General features: G+C 39.0%; 1 protein-coding gene across 3 annotated transcripts; it reads left to right on the forward strand.

The window, feature by feature from the left end:
* Window positions 1–9,510: 9,510 nt before the first annotated feature.
* E2F6 (E2F transcription factor 6) lies at window positions 9,511–18,530 on the forward strand. 3 transcript variants are annotated; one of them, XM_085299987.1, is made up of 7 exons: window positions 9,512–9,936; window positions 12,513–12,561; window positions 13,695–13,905; window positions 14,242–14,400; window positions 15,352–15,466; window positions 16,142–16,289; window positions 17,791–18,530. In XM_085299987.1, exons 1-7 carry the CDS (start codon window positions 9,880–9,882, stop codon window positions 17,793–17,795), a joined length of 744 nt encoding a protein of 247 aa, XP_085156113.1. In that variant the 5' UTR covers window positions 9,512–9,879; the 3' UTR covers window positions 17,796–18,530. The 3 variants fall into 3 exon arrangements, with proteins under 3 accessions (XP_085156115.1, XP_085156113.1, XP_085156112.1); XM_085299986.1 differs by having other exon boundaries at window positions 9,515–9,936; window positions 13,695–13,911; XM_085299989.1 differs by lacking the exon at window positions 17,791–18,530 and having other exon boundaries at window positions 9,511–9,936; window positions 13,695–13,911; window positions 16,128–16,234.
* Window positions 18,531–21,482: the final 2,952 nt, after the last annotated feature.

Here is a 21,482-nt window from a genome sequence, read left to right on the forward strand (position 1 = left end):
GCAGTCTTTAAATAACCGTATGTTTTTCATCAGCCATGTTCAGCACAAGACTTCTACCACAGACACTCTAACAGACTCCATTGTTTATTCATTGATCATACATAAATCACAAACCACTGCAAAGATGTAAAGAAAATGGTACTGAARGCATGCCAGATAAAAAGTATCCAAGTCCTTAACAGAATTAAATTATTAAATCAAATAGTATTTTCCCTCAAGGTTGACTGTTCCTCTCACCTTCCAATGACAGGCCATCAAAACAAGTTCTTATCTTCATTAGAACAGCTACACTCTGAACTGCAGTAGCAAAAGACAGTGATGACCTGCACAATTTAAACAGCAGAATCATATTTTTGGTAGAAGCCTAGGTTTCTGAGCAGAGCATACAGATCAGTAGAATAGYCCAGGGGTTGTCATGGCAGCCATGAAATTCTGAACTAATCCAGAAGACTCATTCTGTATATGAATAGAGTTAAGTGCCTACTTTACACTTCCAGCACCAGCCAGGAGCTTGACCATTTCAGCTGAAGCATAAATTTTAGCATATATTTTACTCCAGCTATAATCACTAAGCCTCAGTGTTCTCTTATTTTATGTAAAATATGCAGAAGCTTTTTCTAAAAGTTTGCAGAAACTCAGTGTTTAAAGTGTTCAAACAAAAGGCAAATCTGCCCAAACCCATTGTCTTATATAAAACTATTTGTTTTGCATTATTGATCATAAGTAATCATTTAGGTGTTTGTCACCTATTTTCTAATTTGTACCTGACTTGGCCTCCTACCTTCTTAAGCCTCCTAATAAACTAGTGAGAAGATTTTATATCATTCGTGTTACAAACATTACCTAAGGTAATATAAATTATATAAGCAATAACATTTGAAAGGCAAATACTAAATATCCAATATATTCTCACAGACACAGTAGCTGAGGATGTGTTTCTGTCAATAGTGATATATTTAGATAGCCACAAGAATGAGAATGCAATCACATTATACATAAATATGTACTAGAAATAAAAATGATCTGCATTGTGGATTCTAGAATTACTACTGAACATATTCACAAACTATAAATTAAAGTGACTACCAGATTCTCACTAACTGATAGAATTAACCACGTAATCATCACTTTCCTGACACTGAATTCCTAGAATTTAAGCCATCTTTAACACCTTTACAGAAGTCATGCTACAGGCCTAACAGCTATCTAAAATGTTCAAGTTCTAATCTACAGAGGGAAGAAATCCTGCCCATTTTTATGTGTAGATATTGAATGAACTCCTAAACTTCCTCCTTCAAAATCAGTACATTTAATTACCTGAATCCCAGGTGCTCATTATATAGTCCACCAGCTGAATCTAGCCTATCAGGGCAATTATTATGGTCTATAGCCTTTTCTTTTCCTTCTTCTAGGACACATTGTTCCTTCCCACTACTCATCTAGAATAGCACTCATTACATGACCAAGAAAGCTTTTTTCCTAGTGCATGATGGATATGCATCCAATCCCTTCAAGAGAAACAAAAGCAGGAATAAAAATCCCCACAATATTTTATTATGAAACTGTTAAAATTAAGGTGTCATAAGCATTTTCAGTAACACGACATGCTTATCACATGGCCAAAACACAGGCATTCTCATGCATGTGGCTAAAGGTGGCCAAAACTTAATGCACTGACCTGCATTTTAGTCAAGTGACATGCATGCCTGATTATTCCTGGGTAGAGGTTACTGTAGTAACTATAAGTGCATCTAAGATGTGTGGCTCATCTCAGCAAGATGATGGCTAAAATTAATAGAAATTACTGTACCTGTCCCGGGGTCAAGTCCAAAGACACATGTCAGAATACAAAAGCCAAGACAAACTTGTAAAGAGAGACATCATCTTTGTTAGATCTAGAATTACAGCCAGAAAACAGAAGGACTTGTTTTTTTGTTTTTTKTTCTTTGTTTTTTTAAGAGAAATGAGAGAAATAACATGTAATGTAATGAAATGACATGAAATTTCATGCCATGTAATAAGCGTTATTCCAGATGAGTAATGGGGAAAAAACTATCCTAGAAAAGAGATAAAGAAAAGTCTATGGGCCAAAATTTTCAGAAAAATAAGAGAATAGGATTATGGTAATTTAATTTGCTGCATTAAAAATGTGAAGTTATCTCTACAGCTTTTCCTTGCTTTGCTAGAGTGTGTCTTTAGGAAAAAAAAAAGTGACATTTACAATCAAATAATATACTACTATTTGTAAGAATTTACCTTTCAATCAGAACCCACTCAAGATTTTTCAGCACTGTAGACAAACCTTAATTTTGCCATCCCACAAATTTTTTTCTCAATCAGAACCCACTCAAGGTTTTTCAACACTGTAGACAAACCTTAATTTTGCCATCCCACAAATTTTTTTCTTATTACTGATGATAACTATATTCTGTTTGTTTATGGTGGCAAAGCAGGAGGAAAAGAAKGACAGAGGGCCAGAAAAGTCTGCTCGATCTGGGGATGGAGGTGGTCTAACCTTGCTGGAGGAGTAGAACCTGTACCTGAAGGATGTTACCCAAAAACGGGTAACATGGCAGAACATGGCAGCACTGGGTTTGGCKATGCACAGCATGGGTGGTTAGAACACGGATGCCTCCATATGATCCGAGGGCTGCAGCATCTCCCCTATCAGGAAAGGCTGTGAGAGCTGGGCCTGTTTAGTCTGGAGAAGACTGAGAGGGGATCTTATCAATGTCTACAAATACCTCAAGGGAAGGTGTCAACGGGATGGGGCCAGACTSTTTTCAGTGGTGCCCAGCAACAGGACAAGAGGCAATGGGCACGAACTGAAACACAGGAAGTTCTGTCTGAACACGAGGAAGAAGTTCTTTACTGTAAGAGTGACAGAGCCCTGGAACAGGCTGCCCAGAGAGGTTGTGGAGTCTCCTTCTCTGGAGATATTCAAAACTTGCCTGGATGTGATCCTGTCTAACATGCTCTAGGTGACCCTGGTTGAGCAGGGAGGTTGGACTAGATGATCTCCAGAGGTCCCTTCCAACCTCAACCATTCTGTGATTCTGTGACTCTGTGACACAGAAACCATTCTGAGGGTTTTCTCAGTATTTCCCTGCATCTAGGGGAACATAACCCTAGGCACGAGGACAAGCTAGGGGGCTGACCTTGTGGAGAGCAGCTCTGCAGAGAAGGACCTAGGAGTGCTCGTGGATGACAGGTTGACTATGAGCCAGCAATGTGCCCTTGTGGCCAAGAAAGCCAATGGTCTCCTGGGGTGCATTAGGAAGAGTGTTGCCAGCAGGTCGAGGGAGGTGATCCTGCCCCTCTACTCAGCCCTGGGGAGGCCTCATCTCGAGTCCTGTGTCCAGTTCTGGGCTCCCCGGGACAAGAGAGACAGGGAGCTACTGGAGAGAGTCCAGCGTAGGACTACAAAGATGATCGGAGGGCTGGAGCACCTGCCCTAKGAGGAACGGCTGTGAGAGCTGGGCCTGTTYAGCCTGGGGAAGAGAAGCCTGAGGGGGGATCTTATCAATGCGTACAAGTACCTGAAGGGAGGGTGTCAAGGGGACGGGGACAAACTCTTCTCAATTGTCCCATGTGACAGGACAAGAGGTAAGGGGCAGAAATTGAAGCACAGGAAGTTCTGCCTGAACGTGAGGGGGAATTTCTTCCCTGTGAGAGTGATGGAGCACTGGCACAGGTTGTCCAGAGAGGTGGTGGAATCTCCTTCTCTGGAGATGTTCAAGGCCTGYCTGGATGCAACCCTGTCTACCATGCTGTAGGTGACCCTGCTGAGCAGGGAGGTTGGACTAGATGATCTCCAGAGGTCCTTTCCAATCTTACTAATTCTGATTTTCTGCTTTTCCAGCTTTCTCGCACAGTACAGGATGCCAGCAGCAAGGAATCTACTTTCCCAGAATCTCTGTCTCTTCTACATTCCCCTCAGCACAGAGGAGGTCTCCCAACACTTTGCTCCCACTTCTCTGTCATCTCATGCTCTCATTGGTAATAAGCAGAGTGAAAAACAGGCAGAGGATGGCAGTGGCAAACTTAAACATTTACCTCTATTAGGCTATAGTATGTTCACCCAGATCCAACTCTGCCTTCAATTAATGTGCTTTATCATAGGCCTCAGCACACACACGAGATTACTCATGTAAAATAGCATAAAAATTGCAATGGGACAATCTTCACCTAAAGCAAAAAAAAAAAAAAAAAAAAAAAAAAAAAAAAAAAAAAGTTCAAATAGCTACAAAACCTGTTAAGACACTTTCAGCCATAAGATGCACAGAAGTCATCTTATTATGAGGACATGCTTCCACCTTTTTATACATTTAAAGCTGGCAAAATGAAATATATCATGCATTTTCGAAATTCTTCTGGCTAATAAATGAACGTACTTTTAGTCATCTTTCAAAATCAAATAGTGACTCACCGTAACATTCTGCTGCATTATGTCAAATCTGCTGAATATCTAGACTGTAAGCAAATATTTATTATAATAAACAGAGTGTCTCCTAAAGTTAATCTTAAGATTATGAATTGCATACAACAATCTCTTTTCAAAGTTCAAACTGTTCAATTATAGTATCCTTTTCATAATTTGAAATGGAGTTTAACCACTTCCTTGAAGACAATCAAGCACAAAATGCATTATTCACCTCTCAGCTATATAGCAATAAGCAGTTATTGGAAGCTTTTTGGTATTTCCATGGTTTTATGCAGCAGAAGTTGCACTATGCCTATCCAGATGACTCAGACTGGTTTTGCATTCAAAAGAAAAGTAAACATCATATTGGTAATTCCCAAAGTTTTGTCCTATCTAGAGGTATCATTTTTATTATGGAGGATTCTTGAAAATCAAAACTGTGAATTCTTTTAAAATTCTTGTCAAGTATTAATTAGTATGGAAAACTCTTTACAATACTTTTGTTGTTTTACCAATAGCTACCCAATCATCTTCTATATTCTAGAATCACATTTATGTTACAAGATAGTGCCACATGAGCAATAAAGGWCTTTTACATAAACTTGAGTAACCGTGCAGGCAATCTTTGTTGCCTTTATTGATTCCCATAATTTCATTCCTCTACTCATATCAGAAAATGCAAATTCTCTTCTTTCTTGGAGATATATGTTTAGGAGTAACTATTGGACAGTAATTTTGAACATTACCACAACATCACAGTCATATCTAAGACAGGAATATACCTTGTCAAACTAAATATAAAAATCAATAATCATGTGTACAAGATTTGATCTCTAACAGCAAAACAGCTGGCAGAAATGAAGCATCTTTCAAGAGAGAGAACTCAGATTTGAACACTTCCTTTCTCCCAGCTCTCCATAATGAAGGAATTGAGAATCTCCACCTCCTGTTGGTATTAGACAGCTTTCTACCTCAATTCTCCTCATCTAGGTTTATCAAGCCTTCTTCCATGTCTCATGCCACAGTTCTGAAGCACTCCTTCAACAAGAAATATAATAAAGCCCACTTGCAATAGAAAATTTGCGTTTATAAACTACTTAGCATGAAAAATTTCAGCAAGTTCTGTTAAGACCTTTGCCTAGAAAGTCTCTGTTTTTTCCAGATGAGAGATGGCTCATTGCTGAGTTTCAGCACCCAGCAAGCACATAACATTCACAGAACCTTTTGAATAAAATACAAAAGTGTTCATTGTATTTGCAGCACTTGCCCTTTACTTAACAATAATGACCCCTTCAGGGTACTTTTCCCATTTATTTAATTTCTTGTCCTGGTTACAGGTATAAAAGGTAAGGGCTTAGGTTAATATCATGTCCTAAAGAGCTATGTCTCACACCATGTCATAGACATCTGTGACTTTTAATTTTATTTCAGGTGTACAACACAGGGTATCACAGAAAAAAGAATGCTGCTTAGCACTACTCTGTAAAAGATCTGACTCAACCATCCCCATACTCACATGACAAATGAAAGAAACTGACTTGATTTCTTAAATTAATGGATGAGTACTCATCCATTCATATACACAGGAACAATTTTTCTTCTCAGGTGAAGATAAGCAAATCAAATAAGGCTGCATTATTACCAGAAATAGATTCAAATCATTACATTCCACAGAATTAAAAAAAAATCATAATAATGTTTCATATCTTGATGCCTAATCATTATGCAGTAGTGAGGATATTTTCTAGGATTTCAGGAAAGCTAAGAAGCTTTCAGAAACAAGCACCCTAATATACAAAAATATGTATTTTAAACAAATACTTACAAGCATTTCTGTCTTCCATGATTTTCAACTTTTGCACCTTTGGAGGAAGATTTTTCCCTGGCTCATCTTTACAACAGTACATATGTACCTTCTGGAAGATTCATTTGCAAGATTATCATCACTAAATATAAGATTGCATTTAATACAGAATCTCTCTTAAGTCRGTATATTTTCTTACAGAATAAGGTCTTGGTTTTAACTATAGTATGTTATAACTTCTACGCATATAACTAAGATAAATACATACCAAATGAGGATATAAAGGTATCTGTCAGGTGATATAATTCCCAAATTTAGGATTATGTTTATAGGCTAATAAACACTAATAGGAAACTACTGTAATGAAACAATAAAAGACTAATGTGAAAGCAATGGCATTCCAAACAAATTTTAAAACATCAGAGTAGAAACATAAAATATACAAAAAAAATCCACTCTGCATGAAACCTAAACCATGCAGTACTAGGTTCACCACTAAAAACGTTATACAAAATGGTCTAATTCCAGCTGTTCAAAGTGGAAGTACAAACCACATACATGAGAATGGCAAGTAAAATACAAGATTCATTTTATTAACCTAAATGGCATTAAATTATACTAGTGAAGTTTTTTTAAGCAAATTCTATTTTAACTTTTACATATAGCCCTTCAAAAGTTTAGTGAAACCACTGTTCTTAAATACACTAGTTTTAACAGATTAGACTTGGGAAATGGAATTAGTGCCCCCTGGTGGCAAATCTAGAGTCAATTCAATGAGGTAAGCAACTTCAAACTGATAATTAACCAAAGCTTTCACTTCAAGAATCGTGTCTAGTACAGTTAATGCAGGAAATATCACAAAGCTGAACAGCTATTTTCATACGCARTAAGAGAACAGTAAGTGGGGTATAGTTTATATTTTCGTGCACAAATGCATTCACCAAAGAATTAATGTGGGAAAGATTTAATTATCAACTTTATTAAGTAGTAATGCACTATAATTACACTCTTTGTTCACCAAAATGCCATAGCTGAAATTCATGGCAGTCCAATCAGTTTCTTCAAAACCTAATTTTCATTTAAAATAAGAATCAGAATTTTTTTTCATGTGAATGCAGAAAAATCTTCCTGAATCTGAATCACTGTGTGACTTTTCTATGCTCAGTTATGTATTTCCACAAGCCCATTGACAGAGAGCCACAGCAACAAAATAATTTGATCTTATGACCGGCTAGAAGAACAGCACAATATTCTTTTATAAAAGATGTAAATGTTAACACATTTTTCACATGGGTTAAAATGGTACATGGGTACCATGGGTACATGGTATGTGTGTCCTAATCCTCAAATTATAGCAGTCTATCCAACAATCATCAAAATTGTATGCAAGGATTTTTATGCTGCATGGCACATTTATTACATAACCTGCAAAATAAAGTGGTCCGAGACATCTATTCCGAATCATTTTGCTGTTCCAGCTGGAAAAAACTGCTTTATCGTTATAACAGGGTTTATACAACCTGTTATAACAAATGTAAGATATGTCTTCCAATCAACAATATGACAGAGAGGGTCACATTCTGATTCCTTGTAGGAATATAGATCCCCTTAAAGTAGATAGCAAGAATCATAATGTTAATAAAAAAAGAGTATGAACCAGGAATGTCACGCTAGCATTTTATTTCACAGTGATGTTGTTGCTTCCATGGAGAACCTTTTGCATTTGCACTAGTCTCAGATCTCCTGAGAATACAGACAAGCAACATTAGCATCTTCAGCTCAAGCCTTCGTGTCTCCTGATACATAGAAATCATACTTTCGAGGAGTTACAACATACTTTTTTCCCTTTTTTTGTTATAAAYTGATCAGAACACAAGAACAACCTACCTCAGTTCTGTACTTCTCTACAAGGACAATTATTGTTACACAAGTCATTAATTAAAAATGAGTTGCTATGCATAAAAGTCCATCCTCTATCAAGAGATCCCATGTATCATCAGTGGTGTCAGACACTACTCCAAAGGAATGTCTAACCTGCAGCGATAAGAAAGAGCTAGTAAATGGAAATGGATTCAACATTTTATCAAGATAACACAGTTTTGACCTAAGCAGTCAGAACTACATTAGAAGATGAATCAAGCCCATCATGCCTTGGACTTCCTCATACTAAACTAGTAGTTTCACAAAATGTCCTGTGAAATTCACATTTCTGCAAAGCACCTGCCCTGAGGGTGCTCTCCCCTGTGGGAGGGAGTGACTTGAATTTCCACCTGAAGTGCAGGAAGCAAAACAATTCAGAGTGGTTTTGTTTTCATGCAAAATAACTCTGTGACAGAGCACCTATTGTACCGTATGGTAGAGGATGTTAACTGGCATAAACAGCCATCAGTCAGCAAATTAAACAGTTTAACAGTTACACGTTTTACAGAAGCCTTTTCACCTCACAAGCAGAGGTTAGCTAATAAATGATGCAGACAAATGATCAAGGGAAGAGCAAAGAAAAGCCTGACAAAGGATATCAAAAGTCCAGACAAAAGGACAGAAGCAGCCACGGACATGGGTATTTGGGAAGGGATTTGAGACCTCCCTCCTCTTGAGAGGAAAATGGAGAGGCTTGGTTGAGGCAAGCTCCAGCTGTTGGCTCCTCTCTGGCTCTTGAGAAACATACTCAGCTCTCCCCCCATTCACTACTTGTAATTAAGTTATTTTCAGTATGCACACGGGATCCTGATCTCCCTGACGGGTGTCACATATMGCTCTCTGGCCTGGCACGCAACACTATTGTCACACATATTTACATGAAGGTGCCTGGGCAGGGCACTTCCTCCTGGTTTATATTGCRCACAGAGGGAACACAAAAGATCCCGCTTTCAAATAACCGAAGTAGCGAGAACTCCCCTGTTCTAATGACTTTTAGCCCCCTGGGGTGGTGCAGGGAGTTCTCCTCGCCGCCACCACACCTCGCTCGAAAGACACGGGTGAGGCGGGAGAGAAAGTCTTCTCTCAYGCTGCTCCGGGAGGGGGAGAGCAGCGCAGGAAGCACCGAGACAGGCGACACTCGAGGAGCACCCGGCGCCCAGCGCAACCGCGTCCCCGGCAGCCCCGCCGGCCGCCGAGCGGAGGGATGGCGGCGGCGGCGGCGGCGGCGGCGGCGGCGGCGGCGGCGGCTCCCTCCGCCCCGCCCCAGCAGGCGAGCGGCCGTTGAGGCCCCGGAGGGCGGGAAAGGCGGCGCGGGTGGGCGGGGCTGCCGCGAGGGCGCGCGCCGCAGGGGCTCCTGGGTAAGGGAAGTCGCCGCTCGCCGCCCTTTTTGGCGGCGGCGGGCGGGGGGGGGACGTCGTCGTGACCGTTCGCGCGCGACGCTCGCGCGCCCTCTCCGCGCAGCGGGTCGGGAGGGGAGGGGGGTGGCGAGGGGGCAGCCGAGCGCGCGCGCCCGCGCAGCCGTGCGGGGGCGGGCGGGGGAGGGGAGACCCCCTGCCGCCCCCCTCCTCCCCCGAGGCGCGGCGGCGGCGGCGCCTTCTTCGGACATGGACTCGCCGCCGCGCCGCCGGGGCCACTAGGCGCCCTCCCACCGCCGCCTGACCTCCGGGCGGGAGAGGCCTCCCTCGGCGCGAGGCCGCGGCCGGCCTGAGGAAGGAGGAGGGGCCGGGCAAACATGGCCACCCCCGCCAAGTGGGAGCGTCTGCGGCCCCTGCAGCCGGACACGCTGCGTGTGAGTGAGGGACGCGGCGGGCGGGGAAGGGAGGCGCTGCCTGCGGCTGGGGCCGGGGCGGGACGGCGCCGCGACGCCGCGCTCCCGCCGCTGAGCGTTTTAAGGCGATCCCGGGAAGTCCTTTCTCACCTGTCGGGCAGGATCCGCCTGAGCGGCGGCGATGTGCTGTGCCTGGCCTGAGAAGCGCGTAAAAGCRTAGTGATGCCTCCCTCCCTCATCGCATTCTAGCAGGCTGCATTGGAAAGGAAACTGTTACAATGTTAGTCATAGTGCAAAGCGATGCTTTTCTTAGCTGTGTTAACTATAACCTGTTAGTCAAGTTAACTAGGTTGTAGATGTATTTGAAAATCAGTTGCAGGCTACTGCATTGTTTTGCTTTTCCCTGAAAGCCTGTGAAGTTCACGTAATCTACCTTTATGCAGTGTCTGGCATAACTTTTAGCAGTGTAATCAAATAGCTAATTGCAAATAGCTATTTTGTGGCATTTTATTAAATAATGCTTGGTTTTATCAACTTCAACTGTTGGGCTAAATGTTATTTGGTAGCATCATCTGAATGCCATGAAAAGCTTTCTATGATTTTTTTTCCCATTAGTAGTTGAAAATTTCTTGCTACTAGAGATGGTGATTTTTAGAAACAAAGGGCATAGGGCACAACATAGTGCCAGGTGATGGACCAGTCAACCAGAGGTGGTGCTGTCCTGAATCTGCTTATCGTAAACAAGGAAGGCAGGAAGGTGGTAATTAGTAGCAGTCTTGGCTGTAGGGTCCATTGAATAGTGGTGTTCAGGATGCTGGGTGTAGTGAGGAAGACACGTAGCTGAGTACAGATACTAGACTTGAGGAAAGCAGACTCCAGCTTATTTAGGGAACTGGTAGCTGATACTTTTTTGAAGGCTTTTTTCTGGAACTTTGTGGGGTAGAGGAGCCCAAGAACTGGGAGATCTGGTAAGGGCAGCTTCACTCAAGCACAGGAATCTTCTGTCTGGGAATGCCCCATCTTATGCAGCCAGACAAGCAGATGTGTAGAGGCATGGGTATGCCTGAGCCGGAGAGGCATGGGGAGAGATCTGCAGGAGGTGGAAGCAAAGGCAAGCTACAAAGGAGAAGTAAAAACATTGTCTGGACATACAGGTATAATGCTAGCAAAGCCACAGCTCATTTAGTGTTGAAACTGGCAAGGGATGTCAAGGGTGATAAAGAAGAAAATTACTGCTACTTTAGCAGTAAAAGTATAACCAGGAAAATGTGGTTCTGTTGCTGAATGGGGCAAGTGATTTAGGGACAGCRGACAGATGAGGTTGAAGTACTCAGCTTTTTTGCTTGGGTCTTCAGAAGCAAGGTCCTCTAGACTCTTGTGTCTAATGGCAGGGATCAAGGAGAAGAGGAGCTACTGGTAGTGGAAAAGTACCAAGTCAGAGATTTCTTGAGAAATCTCAACCCATACCAGTCTAATGGAATCTGAGAGAGCTGGCTGATACCATTGTGAGCTTGTTCTCTATCATTTTCAAGAGGTCATGGAGATCAGGTACAGGTTGGTCAGCTGTACTTCAGTCTCTTGAAAACCATTGAGCAAATTCTCCTGGAAGGCATTTCTGGGAACATGAAGGAGGACAAGGTGACTGGGAATAGCCAGCAAGGCTATTCTTGCTTGACCAAACTGATTATTTTCTTTTAAATACTACATATGTAGATACAAGAGCTATGAGGGAAGCTGAGGGAGCTGGGCTTGTTAAGCCATAGCAATGTTCCAGTACTTGCTACAAAGTTGTTGAGAAGATGGAGCCAGAGGTTTAGCAGCAGTACATGATGGGAGGATAATGGAAAACAGGCATGAATTGAAACAAGAGGTGACAGAGGTTCCAACTTGATATAAGGAGAAACTTTTCCCTATGAGGATAGACAAGCAGTGGAAGAAGTTGCCCAGAGAGGTATGGCCTCTGTCCTTAGCGGCCTTCAAGATTCAGCTGTATAAAGCCCTGAGTAAGCTGGTCTGACATAGTAGCTCTTCCTGCTTTGAGCAGGAAGGTGGACTACAGACCTCCTGAGGACTCTTCCAACTAGATTGAAYTTGAATTTGAAACTGTTCCTTTTGTTTGAATTGGGAAGGGGGAAAGGAATAAGAAAGTAGTTGACTGAGATCATCATGTCCGTTTCAAGACCAGAGCAAACTCTGCTAGTCTGGAAGTCTAGTACAAAGTAACTGTGATGCTGTGTGATAGCTGGGTATCTTTAGTACATGAGCTGTTGCAGGGAGTGTCTGAAACTGATGTTTATAGAGTTTATACCGATACTGCTTTGTGTTGGGACCACTGCCTAAGCATTAGGGAGTTTTTGGTGGTATTTCCTGCTTTCCAAGAGAGAGGAAGAYGTGTTGAGGTTAAAGCTGAAAATTGACAGGAATTAACAAGTATCTCCTCTATCCAATGAGATTCCTTCACAGTAGTACCTGCTGAGTTGTCAATGCTGTGATCCCTGTAGCATCTACAGTTCAGATGGGGGTTTCACCTGGAGAAGCTTCCTATGTATATGAAATCTCATAACATCAGTTATCCTTTTATCCTTTTAATTCTGCAGCCACCAGTGATCAACCTAAATGTAGAAGATGAGGTACAGTTTGTAAGAAGTAAGTTTCTGCATTGCATATGTAAAATAATTCAAGAATAATCTTTATCCTTTTTTTTATTTTTTTTTACAGTGTCAAGTATGTGTTGTAAACCAGTGTTGTGTATCTAATAAAGACAGAATAGAAGGAATGCTGCATGCTCAATGAAATTGCTAAGATAACACAACACATTCTTAGTTTTCCTCTTTTCATTCCATCTGCTGCAATTATACCTCACCCTTCTATAATGAAAGTGAGCTTAAGGAAAATATGAGCTAGAGAAAACTGGAACTTTGTGTTGGAAAAGCATATTTCAGCTGACATTAACAAACGTAAATACAAGCTTAAATAAATTTGTTTGTGTCTTTTTCTCACTAGCTGTGCTTCTTTCCAGTAAAAGAATCTGTCAAACTGATTAATGACTTGTYGAATCTGTAAAATCATATTAAACTGTCCACAAGCTTGCAGCAATGGAATAGTTGTGATATACTATGAGTAAAAGTGCACATCTCACCCTGTGAAAAATGTTGAAGATCATGAAGTCAAATGTGCTTCCTAGGAGAACTTTCTTAAATTTGCATGTGTGCACACAAACACGTAAATTCCCTTGAAGCATTACACTGCAATGATCAGCGATACATTTTGGTTGGATAAAAAAAATACCTGGTTTGCTTTGTAGGAGAAGATACAAGTAACAGCATGGTTTAACAGTCTTGCATTGACTCTAGCATCAGAACTCCTTGACTAGTGCGTAGGCATCARGTCTTTTTGGTGCTTTAAAACAAAATGCTTTAAAACAAAAGTAACCAAGCTGTTCACCAATAACTTTTCTGCTATTTCTGAGACTGCTCATATTGAGCACATATAACATTCACTAAGTAGTTTGAGTCTACAAAGCCCAGTGAACATACATAACTACTAATATTCATGTTAGCATGAAATTTGAAAGCATGAAGATGCATGATTGCTGTTTAGGTACAYGTTTATTGGTTTACAATAATTGTATCAGATTAACAGACTTTAAATGATGCTGTCTCAATGTCAATGTTGTGAATAGCTGTAGTGTTTCAAGACTTATTTTCACTGGTGTTATTTTCTTAAGAACCACTTAATGTTGTTTAGTTTATACTAAATATTGTATCAAACCTTTACAGAGACTCTGAAAGTCACAAAGCCTCGATTTGATGCGTCCTTGGTTTATTTGACCCGAAAATTCATGGATCTTGTCAAAACAGCTCCAGATGGTGTCCTTGATTTAAATGAGGTAGCAACAACTCTTGGGGTACGAAAACGAAGAGTATATGACATCACCAATGTGTTGGATGGAATCCACTTAATTCAGAAGAGATCTAAGAACCTTATCCAGTGGGTGTGAGTTGGCTTTGAAACTTTTACTTTCTGAAACAGTAAAAACCAGCAGTGCCAAGTAATGTTTATGGTTTGGAGCTCAGAGTATTTTTAAGCATATTTAATTACCTTTGATAAAGGAAACTGTCTTAAATTCTATTGTAATTCAGACAGTCTAAGGACACATCCTATATTTATGATTATTGAGTGAATTACAAAAAAAAAATAATGAAATATATTTCAGCTGAGTAAAGCATGCCAGAATTCCTTGTTGATTCCTGTTAGTACACTTTCTGTATTCAACGAACAGGCTCTTATTTATGTAAACATACTAGACAACTTTCATTCTTTTAGAGGTTCTGATCTTGATCAAGTTGTCGGAAAGGCACCAGAGCAGCAAAAGCTTAGAGATGAACTTTCTGACTTGTCAGCCATGGAAGAAGCTCTGGATGAATTAATCAAGGATTGTGCTCATCAGTTATTTGAACTAACAGATGACAAAGAAAATGCAAAATATCCTTTCAGCTCTTTTACACCACTTAAAATCTAACATGTAATTTTGGTTACTAGAACTCAAGTATCTAGGAATAGCTTTAGGCAGATACCGCAGTTGTGCAGTAATACTTGATAATGTGTACAGGGAACTTGCTGGGTTCCTTATTAATATGTATTAGACATGTACCCTCTTTGCAGAATCATGTGCAGTCTAGAGCATTTCCAGGGGACTGCTGCTTGAATGACCTTTCCACTGAAGAATTTTGAGAGGAGGTGAAGTGGGAAGAACTGGAGCTTTTCTATTTTCGTACTTTTCCTTTGCCACTTTGCCGTGGAAAGGAAAGCAGAGTACCTCAGTGGCAGAGAGGGTAAGGAGGTGGGTTATATTGAGATAAAAAGTCATTTGGAACAGTAATGAAGAGGAAGAAAATAAAATGGAGATGAAGYAATTGTCTCAGTACTCTGACTATCGCCTTGTTCTCTCTGTTATAGAATAATGTCTCAGGACAGACCTTGGCCTACCAGTGAGATTGAGTTGATAAGTTAGATGAGAAAGAGGACCCAAGATGGAGTCCCAGTGACTTACTAACATGAACCTTGAAGGGTGGTTACTCTTCTCTGTGTCGGAAAAATTCCAATGTAGTCTTATCCTGCAGATGGGATAATAGAAAAGAGATTTCCTTTTAATAATTTCAGTACGATATTAGCATTGTCAGTTTTTTTTGTAACATTGAATGTCTCAGTCTTTTAAGGTTTTTTTACCCCTTCTTAATTGGGGGGGAGGGGRAGGAGGGAATTCTCCTGTTCAGTCAACTACTACTTAATATTGTAAAGCCTAATACTAAGCAACCTCCTGAACTATTTACTGCTTTTCTTAAGTAGGTCTTCTGCTTCAATATAAGTTAGCATTATACTCTTTGCTTCTGCCCATTAGCAAATCACTTTACAGAATCCTTGACCAATGTACACACTAGCTTATGTGACATATCAAGATATCCATAGCATTCAGGCATTTCAAGAACAGATTGTTATTGCAATCAAAGCTCCAGAAGAAACAAAATTGGAAGTACCAGCTCCTAAAGAAGTAAGTCTTATAYGTTTCTGTCCTAAATGAGCAAAAGCACTGGAATCTGACCTTGCAACAGCAATCAGTAATTGGCTTYCAGTTTTTGTCATGTATAGCAAATATTGGTTCTTCCATTTTTCTTGTGTTTCACTGAACAATGCAATAGGTCTAATAGTCTAAGCAGCTTATTTTTAGACTATGGGGATTTTTTATTTACCTGCATTATTAAAAGATAAGCATATCTGAGTTGTTTGATTTTGCTAGAGATAATGGAATTCCTGTAGTAAGCATTATGTAAGTATTTCCAGGGTCAGAATATGTTTGATAGTTATGTGGATAATGAAACTTCCAAAGTTCTGTTAACATTTGTATACTAAAATGTATATGCGATTGTAAATCTAACCAAGCAAGGTAATTAAATAAGCATAATTTGGTAATGATCTAACAACAAATAAGTACATTCTCATTGTTTAATGAATATGCAGTTGTCACTATAATACTGGAGTAGGACACACACAATACTGTAGCCAAAATAAAAAAATTGGCACATTAGTAGATTATGTCGAGATAGATATTTTTATTATTATTATTTTGTGTGTGTGTGTGTATGTGGAGGTGTGGACTGCAGCAAAAATAGGTAACTAATTTGTAAGATTTTTTTCTTTTGTTTATATGCAAGTCCTTGTTTTATAGGATAGCATAGAAGTACATATAAAGAGTACAAAAGGACCTATTGATGTCTATTTATGTGAAGTGGAACAAGATAAGCCAGATGCCAAAACTTTTGAAGATATGGATACTGTGACTTCTGAAACTAAGCCATCAGTACCTCCTGATGAAGGTAACATCTATTTACTTATTTATCCCTGTGTAACTTTTTTAAATGCCTGTGATATTTAAAAATGTGTATCATACTATTCTGATTATACTTGTACAGTTTTCAACTTTATCTTCTGAGCGTGGTTGAAGTGACTTAAGCTGTGTGGGAGTATAGGAAGTGCCTCAAATGGAAGTTTATGGTGTTGCGTTATCTCACAAGAGCAGCAGGCCAAGAGATTAGATGCGTGTATCCATAACAAGCCACTCTTGTTCCCTGACCCCCTTCCTTCCCCTGCTGGTTGCTGGTTTCCTGTCAGCTCTGACTGCTCTGTTGCACTCTGCTAATGGAACCGAGTGTGTGAGTTCTCAGCTGCTTCAATGCAGAGTCCAGCAGCTCAGCTAAATACTAGCTGTCACAAGAGCAAAGATTCTGTTTTATATAAGAGGGTGTACTGCTTTCACTCATTGATTGTCCTGGCTAAARGAGGGTAGGCAGAAGGGGAGACCGTATTTTAAGCTCCTGAAACATGATTAGTTGGAATTTTGTCAGTCAGAGCCCCAGTGTTGCAGGATATTGTGTTTTTAAAATAAACATGGCAGGAATTACAGTAGCTCAGAACACAAAAGATGATTTATTTTTAGTAATGTAACTTAATCGTTGAGGGGAAGAGTTGGCTTAAAAAAAGCCAAGATTAAACTCTTACATTGCTTGTGGAATGACTTTTTGGTGCTGTTGTTTTGATTCATTTGCTTCATAAATTTCATAATTTTTTTTCTTCTGCTAACCCAAATAAGTCATAAGARGAATGACTTTTAACATTCTTAGCGTGACTCTTTGCAAAACATTTATGGATCAGAATTCAGAATGAGAAAATGTGACCATCAGAGAATTCAAGATTTGCTACAGTTGTCTTGGAAATGTAGATTATCTGTGTTTTGTTAGCTTGACAGATTCTTAAATGTACTATGTAAGAATAACAAATATCTTTCCTTAAAGATGATTTAGGGGAATGTAAAATACTAATACCATAATTTGGAATGACTGGATTTGCTTCAGCATTGTTGCATAGCTAGAGCAGAACAACTGAAAACAGTCTCTTCTTTGCCCCTGCTTCTGCAGAACTCCTTTTTTTTTTTCTTTTTCTTTTTTTAAGTATCAGTCAAACTCTTACTGAATAGATAAACTGAACTCTTACTGATATCAACTTATTGATGTTTTCATCAATACTTATCAAACTTATTTCAGTTTTTCCATCTTAGATAAATATATCATGGGTGATAAGCAGTATACTGATGTGCAAAACTGAACTCTTTGAATAATGTAATTAACAGAATGAGTAACACACTGACTTTCTTGTGTGCTTTGTTTTAGTATTTAAACCATAGAGAGGAGTAAGCTTTACGAAATTGTTCTAGATATTTTATATTAGAAGCAGGTACAGTGCATGTGTCAGTGCAGTACTTACTCAAAAAAATTACTGCCTTTCAGGAAGTATTTTTTTCCTTTTTCACTTCTCTTTCAGAGTGAGATCTCCAAAAGCAAGCTGAGATGTGAGAGATGAATTACAACTYAAAATCTAATGTAGAATGTAAATATCTGTGTTAAAGAGCTTTTCAAAACTGCTTGGAACTGCAAACTTACTGGCCTGAAATGCTGCAAAATGTTTTAAATTTAAAACAGCAGTGGGTTGGTTGAGTGCTTTCACAGGACTGCTTATCTTCCCAGGTTAAAAGAAGACATTTCCTAGAGTTGCTTTTGGGAGTTCTGTTTTCATATTTGCATGTGATTTACAGTGCTTTGGGAAAATGGCCCTTTTAGCTTATGAAATAACTTTGAATTGATAGAAAACATAGACAAGGAATAACTTTAAAAATGAAGATTGTAAAACTATTTCTGAACAATCCACAATCCTTATAAGAATGTATATAATAAAGAAATGCACTTTTCAGTTCTGAAGCTGCACTGCTATTAAACAGAATTGTCAAATACACATGTAACAAGGACCTGGTATATTAGAAATCTTCAATGTAAGGAACAAGATGTAAATATCATGGAAGTTCTGCCTTACACTGTGTAGATGCTGTTTGCATTGTTTGCATCCAGCTCTGCGTGAACTATGGTATCAAAACTGAAGTAAATAAGCGGGCTTTTTTGTATATATCTGTATCAAGTCTAGGTAGTTGTTGATGTAGATTTATTGAGATGAATCGCATTTCTGCTTTTGTACAGCAAAGAAATAAAATAARCTTATAAAAATGGTCAGTCTAAGAGTACTTAAACTTCATGTTGGGGTTTGTCTCTAAACTCTTGTAATTCACTGGATAAGTACAAACAGTAAAACTGGTAAGAAAAATTTTTAAATCTGATAAACATGGTGTTGGCAGCTGGGTTCTTGATCTGATTCCTGTGATGCCACAATACTGTAGCAATTGTCAGAAGAAAATTGACTATTGGTATGTATTTAAATTGGTCACTTCATTTTCTAGAATTTACGTATAGCATAGCCTGAAACTAGTACCATACTCTATGGCTTCAACTTGCAAAAATGTTAGATACTTTATAAATGCATCAAATTTCTGTGTTCATCCATCCTCAGTATTTGTAAAATGAATCTTTAGAATTTTGAGACTGGATGTTCTTAGTGAATTAACTCTTATTCTACAATCGACATACTTAGCGTCGTGTCTTGTGTTAGAAGGCGTTTCTTCGTAGTTTACTATGTTTGATTAAAAGAGTAGGGGAGGAGGAAAAAAAACTCCTCAGAACACCAGCCTCTTGGTTTTCCAGATCATACAGTGTCAACAACTGCCCATCTTTTTCTAGCTATTAAGTTCTAATCACAGATGATCACATTAAAGCTAACAACCCCTTACTTCAAAACTTAAACAGCATCTCTCCAGCTATTTTAGGCAGACACTGTAAAATCAGGTGTTTTATAGTCTACTAATAAATAAGTAAAGTGGGACTGTTGGCACTGAAGAGTTTAAATATACCTTAATATAGATTCAGAGTTAATCCATTTATCTACTGTTAGTTCTGTTAAGTATTATGGGAAATACACCAGACTAARACTTGTGTCATAAAGTAATCTTGACTTTATGTTCTAACAGCTTCCAGCTCTAGATGATAGGACTTCAGTGTGGGATACTATCCTCGTACATCTCTATAAAATACAAACTACAGGCTGAGCTAATGCAATAATAAAGCAAACTGAAAGCACATTTGTTAAATTGATCACAGAAAAAATGGGGAAGATGCTCCACCAACAAAGCTGGAGGGATGGATGTAAAATTAGGAAATAAGGTTTTGTAAGTAAAGATTGTATTTTTCCTTTAAAGGATGTCTTCTCTCCACGTGGCAGACTTGAAGTTTAATTTTTGATTGGGGCTTTCATTGCAGGGAAGGGGGTTGTAAGACGGCTGTTTGTGAGAAAAGCATCGAGTCCCCTAGATTGGTTCAGCAGCTTGGGATAATGTTGCTTGCTGTGAAATGTATAGAACAATTGCCAACACAAAATCAGGAATCTTAAATGTTATCTTTTGGGGTGAGATTTTTGTTATACGATGATACAGTATTTTGACCTGGGGAGTAAGTATACTTTTACAGGATAATTGTCTTACAAATATTAAGGAAGACTGTTTCTAAAAGCAGAATGTAATTTAAATTATTTAATTGGGGCATTAAGAATTGTTCATTTTAAATCTCTAGTGATTCTTCTCTCCTTCCCTCCTTTGTGCAGGTTTTCTAGCTGTAGCAAGAATTTTTCTTACCTTCAGGGTAACACATTTGTCACAGTGAAATGGGAGAAGCTATAATATGCCAGTTATACTTGAGCAATTTTCTTAAATACCTTAAATTGTTTTAATAGTGCACCTTCAATAGAACACAAGTGGACTTCTGAAGATAGAAACCACTTACTTGTTATTACTCTTACTTGAATATTTGTAGTATTATTGACTTGTGATACTGGAAAACCTTAAAGTATTGCTTAGGTTCCAGAAGTCAGCTAACCTGCTGAAGAGATTAGGCTTGGACTGTGGGAAAAGTTGTGGAGTGATGCTGAGCTTAAATACAAGTTACAAACTCACTTAAAAAGTAGATGTAGATATGATAAGTTCTTACTCTATGAATATGTATAATAATGTTTGATTTCTTTTTTCCTGAAAAGTAATTAAACTATTTTTGTTAAGTCCATAAATGTCTAGTTTCAGCATATTTGTATGTGTAAGTAGTTCCCTCAGGTATTTGAGAACTCTGCCTGTAATAAATTAAAAAGCTCTAATCACTTTTTTTTTTTTTTTTCTCTCAATAAGAATGGCTGAGGGTTTTTTGCATTAATGGTTGCATTAATGGATGCATAATGGATCCTGCATCCAGGCAGGATCTGTAATTGTAAAATACCCTGTTTTTGATGACTCTGTACTTGGAGCAAACTCCACAACTTGCAGTGTGTCTGAACAAGAGTTCACACCTTATTTGGYACAGGAAGCTACTCGACAGCATTTTCAGATATGAATAAAGGTTTTTATTTAATGTGATCTGTAAAGAAGAGAGGGGATTGCTTAATTATTTTCTGTAAAATGTTTAGAGCAATATAGGCCTAATTAAATTACACTGATTTCAAGAGTCACTCTAGCTCTTGTAATTTTCAGTGCTGAAGCGAATGTGCTTGCCAGGTAATTGGTTAATCCTGAATAGATGAAGTTTACTGCAAGCTCTRAACAATTTGGTCTTATGTAATCTTGATATATAGGCAGGCTCTGGCACAGTGCTGAAACTTCTAGTTACCCTAGTGGTTTTCCAGAGCAGGAAAATCTGCACTTTTTGGCTCCACTTCGGCTGTTCTACTAGTAATTTGTGTGAAGTATGTTGAGACTGAAATGATATAAATTATACTTAGTTGTGTATTATTTGTATAAACCTACATTCTCACATACAGATTTAGTGATGAATGTGATGCWCATTTCTAAAAGACTGTGGTATATGTTTGGGAGGAAATTTACTTAAAGCTTAAAGAAAAAGAAGTCTTACTCTCTTTGTGTAACTGCTGCTGTCATATGTGATTGCTTTCCTTCCTTTCATCCTACTGAAGTCTGATAATGGGCCATGTCCAAGGGCCTGGGACTGTGCTGTCCAAATGCCCCACGTGAATATGCTGGTATGTAGTAGGTTCTCACACTATGATCCATGAATGAGACAGTATTTGTAATCATC

Source organism: Rhea americana, unplaced genomic scaffold (genome assembly GCF_003343005.1).
Source record: "Rhea americana isolate MKP2758 unplaced genomic scaffold, rheAme1 scaffold_159, whole genome shotgun sequence".
Taxonomy (NCBI): Eukaryota; Metazoa; Chordata; class Aves; order Rheiformes; family Rheidae; genus Rhea; species Rhea americana.

Excerpts from the sequence above, each read along its gene's own strand:
- E2F6 (XM_085299986.1), top strand. The coding sequence starts at position 9,880 with ATGGCCACCCCCGCCAAGTGGGAGCGTCTGCGGCCCCTGCAGCCGGAC. Across the intron at positions 9,937-12,512 it reads TGCAGCCGGACACGCTGCGT|CCACCAGTGATCAACCTAAA; the intron begins GTGAGTGAGGGA and ends TTAATTCTGCAG. Across the intron at positions 13,912-14,241 it reads AAGAACCTTATCCAGTGGGT|AGGTTCTGATCTTGATCAAG; the intron begins GTGAGTTGGCTT and ends TCATTCTTTTAG.